Source organism: Macrosteles quadrilineatus, unplaced genomic scaffold (genome assembly GCF_028750875.1).
Source record: "Macrosteles quadrilineatus isolate MER2022 unplaced genomic scaffold, UCM_ALF_1.0 Scaffold_12__1_contigs__length_5162894, whole genome shotgun sequence".
Lineage (NCBI taxonomy): Eukaryota > Metazoa > Arthropoda > Insecta > Hemiptera > Cicadellidae > Macrosteles > Macrosteles quadrilineatus.
The window spans coordinates 3,664,318-3,676,929 of NW_026542605.1; the positions used below are offsets into that span (position 1 = coordinate 3,664,318).

At 35.6% G+C, this 12,612-nt stretch overlaps 1 protein-coding gene across 2 annotated transcripts in view; it reads right to left on the bottom strand.

The window, feature by feature from the left end:
• The window catches only part of LOC129004915 (anaphase-promoting complex subunit 5-like), a 28,262-nt gene extending 18,624 nt beyond the window's left edge, over nucleotides 1–9,638 (bottom strand). The window contains exons 1-2 of one of the 2 annotated variants that reach the window (XM_054433621.1): nucleotides 9,332–9,638; nucleotides 2,097–2,206 (exon numbers count right to left, since the gene is read on the bottom strand). In XM_054433621.1, the coding sequence (XP_054289596.1) occupies nucleotides 2,097–2,206; nucleotides 9,332–9,464 (243 nt within the window). In that variant the 5' untranslated portion in view covers nucleotides 9,465–9,638. The remainder of the gene's footprint in view (nucleotides 1–2,096; nucleotides 2,207–9,331) is intronic. The other variant, XM_054433622.1, reaches the window with a different exon arrangement.
• Nucleotides 9,639–12,612: the final 2,974 nt, after the last annotated feature.

The following is a 12,612-nucleotide window of genomic DNA, read 5'->3' on the forward strand; positions in this document are numbered from 1 at the left end:
ATTCTAAAGTTGTGAGAACTTTATATAGGTCATCTTTTTAATTAATTTTTTATGTTGAACTCAATGCCGCAATCCGTTTTTATTTTCATTTTTGGTTTTTAGATATTGAAATTTTAAATAAAATAATTGTAATATTTGATCAAGAATGCTTGATAACAAAAAACGGATTGCAGCATTGAGTTCAGCATAAAAAAGTAGTTCAAAAAGATAGGTCATAACACCACCTTCATATTTAAAATAATTCATCACATTTTAAAATGGCGGATCCAAGATGGCGGCCAAAAAAATACATCCATCATAGCCAAGTGAAAATAGGTAAAAAATGACTGGTGGTGTTACTTATCTTTATCTAGCATCATTTTGAGATTATGGTCTTAGTTTGTAAATGCACAATGTTAAAATGGGCCAAAAATAAAGTTATAAAAAGTCCTCATAACTTTAGAATAGATCAAGATTTTTTTAACTGATTGCAGCATTGTATTCAGCGTAAAAATCTAGTTTGAAACTAAGGGTCTGATATATGACCTCCCTCCACTATAATAAAATTAATATCTACCTCTAGTTTGTGTAGAGATAGATTTAAAGTTTAATCTAGCTATCATTATCATGCGTAGTTAGCCACATAGCATAGCCGTCTCTAGTAATAAGGCCGCGGCCTTCGATGTGGCAACGCCGCGACTCATCCCTACCCTGGTCCAACTCCGGGTATTACCGCCAGCGTTAAAACGTGCAACATTTCGCCAAAACTGCGCTTATTCACGTTTAAAGCTATGAAAATGTAGCCAGATCAATAGATTAATTTTTAGCATGAAATGCCGCTTACCATTTTTCGGATTGTATTACGAAATACTAATTAATACGTGTTTATATAAACGTATATCCACCACTTAATTCCAACCCTGAATATATTATGTTGCGCATAATGCACAAGCGATATACATTTGTAACAAAAACGTAACCATTTTGGAACCTAATGAGTTATGAAAATATATACTTTTACAAATAGGCCTAGGTTCCCTTAAAATTATTTTTAATTTTAATATGAACTGGTCGTCTAGTGGTCGAAAACTCGACCAAAAATATGTAATTTTCAGACTTATCTATTAACCCACGTTGTAAATTAAACATTTTATTGGAATTTCTTTTATTTGATTTGATATTCTGTTCATTTCTTTGTAATTTTGTCACCAGCATGGCAGCCCATGTGATTTTTTGTCTATTTACATTTATAAAGGGATTCTGCACATCTAAAGGAAAATATCTTTCTAATAGTATGCGTACATTTTCTCTGCGTTGCACACAAGCTGAGAAAAAAGGTTTTAAACACGCTTGCCTATTAATATATGGGTGATATTATAATTTTAAACTTAGTTTCGAGATATGCAAAGCTGTTTTATATTTCAAAATGTTGTCATTGAATGTTCATGCAGAACTGTACTAAGATAGAAGAAATATTGCTACACCTCTGACTAAATGCATAGGAAATGTATGCAATACATGTATAATAAAATGTACAAAACACAACTGCGCAAGACTTTGAAAACATCTTTGCCTATTTAAAATATTTCAAATTATCTGTATCAATAGTGTATTGATTTTTCATTTTGATAATACATAAGAGGAAAAAAACTGTTTGTTCATACTATTACTATTAATATTTTAGTTTTACATTTTTTATCCAATATGTTTTACTTTAGTTTTAATAAAGTAGGAAATGTGTATTTTCTTAATCAGAACGTGGTACTTGATTAAGTTTAAATTTAGGCTATAGCTCTAATCCACTCATCTTGATGCGGACCTTCTAAAGGGAAGTGAAATAATTGTATATACTCCTCAGTTTTTAATGCTTTTAGGTGGTTATTTTTACACCCCGGCACGACACACTTATGAGGCATAACACACTGTTACTACGAATACTATATTGTCTCTAATTGTGTAAAACAAACAGGTTAATCACCGGAGATGCGCCGTCTATCTGTGCAAACTAATGGCGGGAGCCAGCTGGACTATGCCTCGGATGCGACGTTGCCAGATTTCGCTCGCCGCGGCCTTATACTAGAGATGGCTATGCACATAGTCAATAAGTTTAATCATACCTGTATTAAATGGAGGATAAGCATGCAGAAGCTTCTACGATAAACAGGATATGGCATTTCAACTGGCGACTCAATCACATAATCAGGGTACTTTTTTGCTTGACGGATGGCTAAAACAGAGCAAATTTTCAGTTGGGAATAACTTAAAAAAGAAGTTTGGGCTTGGTTTGAATACTTGAATACCTACTTGATTCCTTCATCATGCCCAACAAAAGTTGGATAGATTGCGTCAAAAAGAATAAAAACTTATAAAAACACTATAAACATATATATAGGCCTATATATATACATATATATATATACAATTTAATCTGAACTGACGGATGTGACTCGGATTTTTAGAAAGGCGAGTGGTTCGTCAATCAGTTCCTTGATCGAGTACAGGGGCCTACTGACTAGGCTCTGGCGAAGTGCAGACTTAAGCCCCCCATACACGGGCGAGCATGTTCGCAAACTTGCTCGACCCTTGGTAGCGGTTCTTAGGCCTATTCTTGCTTCTCTTGTGCGCTGTGACCATGTGTAATATACTTCGATGGCTGTGACAGTCAAGTTGTGTGTATTTATTTATTTAATATTTAATTACTTTATTTGGATTAAATTTAAATGGATGCCAATGCTGTTGTGGCTATTTGCGGTGGTGCAGTTTGTTTGGAAGAGGAAAGCAAAAGTAAGCCACAAAAAATATATGGTGTAAAAATTGGCTCAAAAATAGAAAACGGTTCAGCCATATGTCCCTTCTAAGAGAACTATTAAAATTCCATCGTTGTGCAAAAACATATCTTGTAGTTTTGCTTATTATAGCCTTTCTTAGAATTATTTAATTGTGACAAATTACCACAGAATTGATTGTACACATTTGTGTAATAATATGCGAATTTTAATTGATGAACCCTCTATTTTGGAAACTCATTTAAATTTGTATTTATTGCGTTACAAACACCAATAAATATTTTTTATTACTGTAACTGGAATACATCAGAGTATCAACACCATGATGATTACAAGTGCAATCTGTCTATTGCGGCTACTTTGTAATAGCGGTAACGAAGTAATCGTTTGGAATCGGAACGGTTACTTTGTAATGAGTCCACAAGTGTAACTGGAATCATGGTAGCGGCTACATCGATGGAATCATTTAGCCTATCTCTACCCACTGTGGGTGAGTTGCAGCGGCGAACATGCTCTCGAACATATTGGTCGTCCCCACATGTTCGTGGGGAAGTATTAATGTTGGCGAGCATGTTCGTGTGTCGGGCTCGCCAGGTCCGACAAGCCGAGTGCCAAGCCCAACATGCTCGCCGCGACCGATCCCACACACGGGCGAGCATGTTCGACGCCAACACCATCACCGTTCCAGCTTGTGAACATGCTCGCCCGTGTATGGGGGGCTTTAAACTGGTTTTGGTTCTAGGGTCCGGATGGTTGTCGGTAGCGTATTGAATGATTTTATCGCTAGAGATGGGTATGAATTAAGCGTGTGGCTAAGTCGACAACGGGGTGCATCCAGGTCATAAGCTCTGCGGGTACCATAGTTGTGCTGCATGTTTCTGGTTGAGAAGTTGTTTATATTTTCTCTCAAAAGGACTAGGGTGTTTAACGTATACTGGCTGTAAACTGATAGAATGCCAAGTTCTTTAAAAAGAGGCCTACAGATGGTCGGTAGGGCCGGAGGATGTTATTAGTCCTAGCGCCTTCTTCTGCAGCAACAGCACACTCTGGGTCGCGTGGCTACCACGTACCACCAGTCCATAATTTATGTGGCTATGGAATAATGCATGGTACATTATGACTAGGTAGGGGCGTGTGATCTCATGCTTGAGTTTCCTGATCAGATATAATATTCTGCTTAGCCTAACGCATATTTTCTCCACATGGAGGTTCTAGTTGAGTTTGGAATCAATCCAGAATCCTAGCAGTTTGACCGCCTTGTCTTCGATGCCCTGTTTGAGGGTGCACGTGATGGATTGTGTTTTATCGTTACCGGTATTGATTTTGAGGCGATTCAAAACGAACCATTCTTTGGCTTCATCCAGCAGAAATGCTGCCTCGGTTCTTAGGTCGTTCAGGTTGCTGTGCCTGGTCAGTAGTGTTGTGTCGTCTGCAAAGAGCAGCATTCGCCTGTTAAGGGACAGTTCATTGATCATTATGACGAACAGGACAGGGCCCAGAATCGATACTTGGGGCACGCCGTGGTGTATTTGCCTGATAGGCCTACTATAGAAGGGTCCCTGCAGCGAAACAATTTGTTTCCTGTTTTCTTAGTAGCTGACTAATAATTTGTGGACTACTCCAGTGACGACATATTTGCCATTTGTTTGATAGGCCTTGATAGTAAACAGGATTAAAACAACAGCAACCTCGAATTCAACAACAATGTTTGTTGGAGAGCGTACCAATTGTATTTATTTCATCTATTTTGTATTCTTATATTTAAGATTGTTGTGAACTTTATTGAATATGTTTTCACTTCATTGATTTTCCTTTTGATCTGTTATATTTTTTCTAAACTACTGTGTTTTGTTTTATCACATGTTAAATATTTTGTATTGAATTAATTTAATTGTTTAAAAGGTTCAGTTTAGACTTTGGTATTAATAAAGAAGCTTACTAATCTGCTTGTGAAATAATTATTTTATCATTTCTGGTAATTATTTCAAGATTCAAAACATTTTGGCGACCGTGACAGGACATTTTCTTTAATTTAAGACATCTGGGTTATTTAATAGTTATAATAATATGGAAAGCCTAGAAAATATGAAAAAGAAAAGATCACAGATTAGAAGGCTATTCACCAAGGTTTATAATGAACTGGAAGAAGCATTTAATAATGAAGACCTGTCAATGAATGATAAAGAAACTCAAATAAAAGTAAACTTTTCTCAAATTGAAGACAAAATAACAGCATTAATGGCAATGGATGGAAAAATCTCTGATGAAATGCTGATGAAAGATGCTTCTGATGCTGATCTGGACAATGAACTGGACACACAAGAAGAATACAAGAAGAAATGGTACCTGATGAAGGCTAAGTATGAAATGTTTCTTAAAACACCTACCAACAATGGTGAGTCAAACATTTACAGACCAAACCGTAACTTTCATTTGCCTAAATTGCAATTACCTTCATTTGATGGGGATATTAGGAATTGGATTGGGTTTTGGGGTCAGTACAAAAAGATTCATGAAGATAGTGAAATTAAACCTGAAGACAAATTTCAATATTTAATTCAATCCTTGAAACCTGGTTCATCAGCTAGGGAATTAATAGATTCTTTTCCTCCTTCTGGTGAAAATTACATCAAGGCTATTGAACAATTGAAATCCAGGTTTGCACGTGATGAACTTTTGATTGAAGTTTATGTAAGAGAATTACTAAATTTAGTTTTGAAACAAGCCAACAAACAAAGTATCATGCCACTTTCAACCCTTTCTGATAAACTTGAGACTCAACTGCGTGCCCTAGAAACACTCGGGGTCACATCAGATAAGTATGCTGCCATGTTATACCCACTGGTTGAATCTGCTCTACCAACTGATACTCTCAGAGCATGGGAGCGGTACAGAACAACAAACAAAATAGGCTTAGGTGAATTTAAAGGTAGCGATCAGTCATCTAATTCAAATTATTTACAGCTATTGTTGAATTTTGTACGTTCCGAGGTCGAAAGCGAAGAACGTATAGCTCTTGCTCGGAACAGCTTTGCAGTCGACAGAGACATTACACCAAGTGACCGGCCACAGAAGAGATACCATCACCAACGTCCTGGTATGAAAAGTGAGTTTGAGAAAGGACTACTTTTACCTACAGCATCTACAATAGTTGCTACAGACAGCTCTTCAGTGGTGAGTAAGCCTACATGCTTATTTTGTAATAAAGGAAATCACAACACTCAAGACTGTTCTGGGTTACAAAAGCTTACTTTAAAAGAAAAGAGAGAGTTTGTGACAAAAAAGGGAGCTTGTTTCTCATGTTTAAAGTTAGGTCACAGCAGTAATAAATGTAAAGTTTTTGTATCCTGTGCTATCTGTAAAAGGAAACACTACTGCTTAATGTGTCCTATTTTAGAGAAAATGATGCACAGTAATACTCATGATTATGACAAATCAAATGTCATTGAAAGTGTTCAAATTAATGACAAATCTGAGTCCTTGATTGCTAATCAGAATAAGGAAACCTTATTACAAACTCTTCTAGTAAAAGTAATAGGACCTGACAAGCAATCTTTACTAGTAAGAGCATTGTTGGATTCTGGATCTCAAAGGTCTTATATCTCTAAGGACTGTGTAGAGAAACTTAAATTAATAGAATCTGGTGAGGAATCAATAGTTCATGGTTTGTTTGGAGGTATTAAAACTAAAGAGACTCCGCATAATCTTTACCAAGTAGAGTTACGTGATACAAAGGGTAAATTCGGCATTTCAGTTAATGTGCTTGATCAAGACAAGATTTGCAATTACATACCCAGATTAGATACAAAAAGGTATTTTCCTATTTTAAAGAAGAAGAATATATACCTTTCAGATATTGGACAAGATGCAGCAGAAGAAATAGAGTTACTACTAGGAGCTGATATCTTGGGCCAACTTCTCACAGGTAAAATTGAACAGCTAGATCAAACTCTGGTCGCTGTTCAGACTGTGTTAGGATGGACAGTAATGGGTCAATGTGGAAAAAGTAACCAGTCACTTATTAGCATTAGTTGCTTTGCTAAAATGGACATTTCAGATCTATGGCGTTTAGATGTTTTGGGCATCACTGATCCATCAGGTAGTAAAACAAAGGAGGCGAATGCATCAGATGTCTTGGAGCATTTTAACAAAACTATTGTAGTAAATAGTGAAAATAGGCACGAGGTGACTCTTCCATGGATTGAAGGCCATCCAGAGCTTATGGACAACAAAGTTACAGCCGAGGAGCAACTTATTGGAATGGTAAAGGAAATTTTAAGACGAAACTTGGGAAATTCTTCAGTCACGCAGGAAGAACTCTCAACAATTTTGTGTGATTGTGAAGCAACTGTAAATTCAAGACCTTTGACTTATCTTTCGAATGATGATGTCTGTTTACAACCATTAACTCCAGCCTTATTCTTACAACCAACATCAACAGTTGAATTACACGATTTGGAGGAAATTGAGTGTCTAAGTTTGAATAAAAGAGTGTGTTATATAAACAAACTAAGAAGATCACTAAGAGACAGGTTTAAGAAAGAATATTTGGCTACACTCGTTCACAATGGAAAAAACAAGAAAAGTAGAGAACCCATTATTGGAGAAGTTGTATTGATAGGAGATGATAACACAAAACGAATAAGATGGCCTTTGGGGTTGGTACAAGATGTATATCCAGGAAGAGATGGATTCTCCAGAGTCGCAAGACTAAAAACTGGAAATGGTATTTTGACAAGACCACTACAAAGACTTTTTCCATTAGAAATCACAGCTTGTGAAAAAGAGTGTATGAAAGAAAATAAACCACTTGAAGAAGAAGAAGTAGTTGAAAACGAAGTCTTTGATTTCGCTAAGAAGAAAACCAGATGTGGAAGAGAAGTAAAAGTGCCCCAGCGATTTTACTGATTTAAAATTGCACATAATTGTTTAGCAATTTTAAATGGGGGGAGGATGTTGTGAACTTTATTGAATATGTTTTCACTTCATTGATTTTCCTTTTGATCTGTTATATTTTTTCTAAACTACTGTGTTTTGTTTTATCACATGTTAAATATTTTGTATTGAATTAATTTAATTGTTTAAAAGGTTCAGTTTAGACTTTGGTATTAATAAAGAAGCTTACTAATCTGCTTGTGAAATAATTATTTTATCATTTCTGGTAATTATTTCAAGATTCAAAACAAAGATGTTAGAAGGTAGTTAGGTTATCCAAATGTCAAATAGGCTATTTAGGGTTGTTTGAACAATACCATCAACCGCCCGATTGCTTTGTTCAGCCATGGCAATTAGTTGGCTTCTTATTATAGGAGTTAAGACCGTCCTTCTGCGCAAGGAACATACAGTTCACATAAACTAACCCTTTCTATCTGTCTTGAGAATTGTTTAAGTTTCGGTTTAGCAAGCAATTCATTCATAGTTCACTCATTAATTCATTAAACAGTCCACTCATATCAAATTCATTTCAAGTGTTAACAAACAGTCCTTATTTAAAATAGATAAATAAAAGTGTTGTTTTCGTTATTCCATAACATCGGCATACCACCACACGTCACAACAAAGTTTTTAATCTTAACTAAATTGCCTACTACTTTAACCCTCCGAGTGTTATTTGTCGCTGCAGCGACACATAACACACCTTGTGTAGTGTTTTGTGTCGCTGCAGCAACTAACAAACACTGTTTACGGCGAAGGCTCTATAACTGACAAAATCGGATTGAACTGGATCGAGTTAGGTATTGTTTTATTAAGCAGATTCAGAGCTTTCTCCGGAGGTCTGTCTCTAAGCGCTTTTCATTTTAGTTCCGAAAATAGTGTAGCGGACAGCTGACGTGCGTATTTGTAAACAGCTCGGTTAACCTCGCACCGATGACTGATGTGTTTTATTACGTTTATTATTGTTTTAGTGTTAAAAATCAAAAGTAGTGATATACGTGGTGCATTATAAGAAGATTTAAGTGATTTTGAAGGGCTGTTTGATGATCCTGAAGAAGTAGGTAGTGATATTGATGTAAATTATCAGACAGATTCCTAGCTATGGTTAGGCTATGCATTCTTAGCTAAGTGCTATGTACCGAAATCTGTTTTTTTCCCATAACTTATTTATTTGCAAATCTACTTCCTTATATTATTATATATTTGTAATCCTCATAAAATTTAGAACAAAGTGGTCATTTCAAATATTTATAGGCCTATAATTTATACAATTTCATTGAGCGCAAACTTTTTTTTTTTTCCAAAATATATTTTTTTACTTAAAAAATTTTTTTGAAACAAATGTTCCTTATGTTTTATGTATAATATTGAAGCCCATGATTTTCCAAACAAAATGGTATATAGAACAGTATAATTAACATTGTTTTCAAGCTTCTCAGATCCGTTTTAATAAAACCTTGCAAATGCTTATTCCCTACACCCATTTGGGTCTTAGTTATTTGGATTTTATAGAGCTTTAACTTAACCGTCTCATCTTATTGATTAATCATCAGTAGCCTATCCTAGAATACACAGATTCAAAGTGAGAAAATTTTATAAATAATTGACACATGGTTTGTTATTTACACTACCTTCTGCTTTAATGTTACAGTACTCTTGAATCAAAATTACGACAGATATTTTGTGGGGTGTAATATGCTCTCTAATGGATTTCTTTGAAAGTGTACCGCCAAACCAGGAATCTTTGTTGGTAATTTTGTCCATTTTAATTAGTCTGCGGGTGTAAGCTTTGTTCTCGGGTGGTTAATAAAACTTTACAAAACGACAGAATGCTTTTAAAAAGTTATAATCACTAAATTATGGATAATAGGCAGTCACAACGTCTTGAAGACTGAGGTTAGACACTCCTTTTCAATTGACAACCGAACCGAATACCGAATAAAACTCCAAAACTCCACAACCAACGATGAACGAAAGATTCAAGATTTAAAAAAGTTAGGTTATGTCATGTCCGATGTCATCAATCAAATCACAGAAAACATAAATACAGCCGACGCTAGTGACTCTAGTGACTGTTACGGGTACGGTAAGCTGGCTTTGATTGGACCATGAAGTCAAATTCGCACTTTGATTAATTCATTGGTTATTGTCATTAGATACCTAATTCAGATTTATAGCATACTAGCTGTAACCCGCGGGCTTTGCCCCGTTTAACTTCTTAATTTTCAAGATTATCTCGTTTTATGGCTCAATCACGTGCTGGTTGAAGTTTGTTCGCTACGCTCACTCACCTTTAGGTTGGAGCTCGTTCGCTACGCTAACTCCCCTCCAGGTTGAAGTTCGTTCGCTACGCTCACTCACCTTTTGGTTGCAAATTAGCTGTTTTCATAAATGTAAAAGAAATAATAGTGCTGCACCCTGTTGGTAATCCTTGTAACTTTAATGCTATTGAACATCATAGAACAGAACCAACTTGTTTAATTGAAACAGCTGTTAAGATTCAATAATTCCATTTCTCATAAGGTTAACATGGGAAACTCCAGAGCCACTGGGGCGGAGCCCGAAAGGATTTTTGAAATAAGAATATGCCTATATGTTAATCGGGAATGTGAGCTATCATCATGCCAAATTTCAGCCCAATCCGTCCAGTATTTTTCGCGTTCACTTGTCACAAACATACATCCATACATCCATCCATACATCCATACATCCAAACTTTCTCATTTATAATATTAGTAGGAAGTAGGATGGTATTGCATTCTGTGGTTGCCACATAGTTTGGGATTAACTTAACCCAATATCTATGACAAATATAATTTTGTTAGATAAAATTGACATAAACATGTAACAATTTTTAAGACATTTCGTTTGCACGAATATTGTGTACAATAAATATTTAAAATTAAGGCATGTTTATAATTTCCAAAAAAATGAAAAAAACTATCGAAATGGTAAGGAGCTTAACATGTTAAATCAAAACCAGACATTTTTCGTTATTTTATGGGGTTTTATGGGAAAATAACATAATTTACAATAACTTTTGAACCGTAATTTTTACAGAAATGGGATTTGTACCATTTTGTTCAGGATTTAAATGGCTACAACATACTAAATTTTTATCAAAATCGTTCGTGCCATTTTTTAGAAAATCCGATTTTTCCGGTTTGTTATGGGTTTTATGGAAAAATCCCCATTAAAAATCAAAATGAAAAAAATGAAAAAACGCCTGGAGATACCATGGATTAGAACCTACATACCAAATTTCATCGAAATCGAACCACAGGTGTAGTCCGGCCCTAGCTCTGTACACATCCAGACACACACAGACATCACTTCGAAAACCACTTTTTTGGGTCCAGGGGGACAAAACAAATATATCCACTCAAACTCGAAAATTTTGACGAAAACAATACTTTCTCCATATACGTCGTATAGAGGGAGAAAGTAAAAATAGACTCTAGAAATAAATTAAACTTGAAGGGAATGAAACCCTAAATGAAACTATGTTCTTTTAAATTACCATTCGCACGTGCCCTAGATCATAAACTTTAAAATGAAAACACAGCCGTAAAAATTGATTTAGTACGTCGGATGGATAAGCATGTTACAGCTGGCTGGAGCTGATTGACGTTTTGGTAAACCCCAGGTCGAGCTTTTGTTTTAACTTTCCGTTTTCAATTTGGTGATATTGTCACCCTACTTCAGGAAATTCAAGCAGGAGTTCCCCGAGGAAGTGTATTGGGCCCTGTTCTCTATACATTGTTCACGGCGAACCTCCCTGAAAAACCCTAATGTCGAACTTCGCTGATGATACTGCTATAGCCTCTCATGAAAACCCTGTGATAGCTTCACAAATGTTGCAGACTGGACTCGATGGTTTCTCCGATTGGATAAGAAAATGGGGGATCCAAGTAGGGTAAATGAGAGTAAATCTGTCCACAACCTTTACAACACACACGCACACCTTTACAGATTAGACACGTGTCCTCCAGTTACCCTAAATAATGTTCAAATCGCACAGAGCAATGAAGTTGAAGCTAAATACTTGGACATGACCCTTGACAGAAGGCTTACTTGGAAAAGCCATATCTGGAACAAGAGAATTTCGTTAAATTAAAAATTTATAAATCTTTTTTGGCTATTAAATAAAAAATTAAAATTAATAGCAGCAAATAAATTGCTATTATATAAAACTATTCTGAAACCAGTGTGGACGTACGGTATCCAACTGTGGGGGACATCCAGCAAGTCAAATCCGGACGTCATCGAAAGATTCCAATCTAAAGTTCTAAGGCACATTCTCCAGGCACCATGGTTCGTTTAACGAAGTGCTTCACAGGGACAGTCGAACAGTCGAACCCCAACGGTCAAAGAAGAAATTACAAGGTTAAATGCCAAATACAGAAGTTAGAGTACCATTAACTACCTTGCTTTACATTTATTGGACGAGAACGAAGAACGACTTAAGTTGTCGCTTTTAGGAATTTATGGACTTTAAACTTTGTACCAAATATGCAAAGTTTGTGTGTTCTTAGCTTTATTTTTGGATTAAGACTAAAATTACTGTATTAAAATTTTAATATTTGATTTGCTTATTGTTCTATTTTTGTTGAACAGATTGTAAGTAAAATAAAATGTAAAAAAAACCTTCCGTGCTCTGCTAAGCCACTAAGGTCGCCTTTAACTCCAGGCCGCGGCCTTCGAACTGGCAACGTCGCAAGTGGTGTTGTAACAGCTGTTTTTGTTTGGAAGTAACTAATGGTATTTCTGTATTTACGAAAGATTGGTTACCGTACTGAACTATGACAATATTGACTCCTCTTAAAATGTACAGATATAGATTTGAATTCATATTGTTTCAATTTTCAATTCTGTATGTTTTATTTTCAATATTTTAATAATTTTATATTCA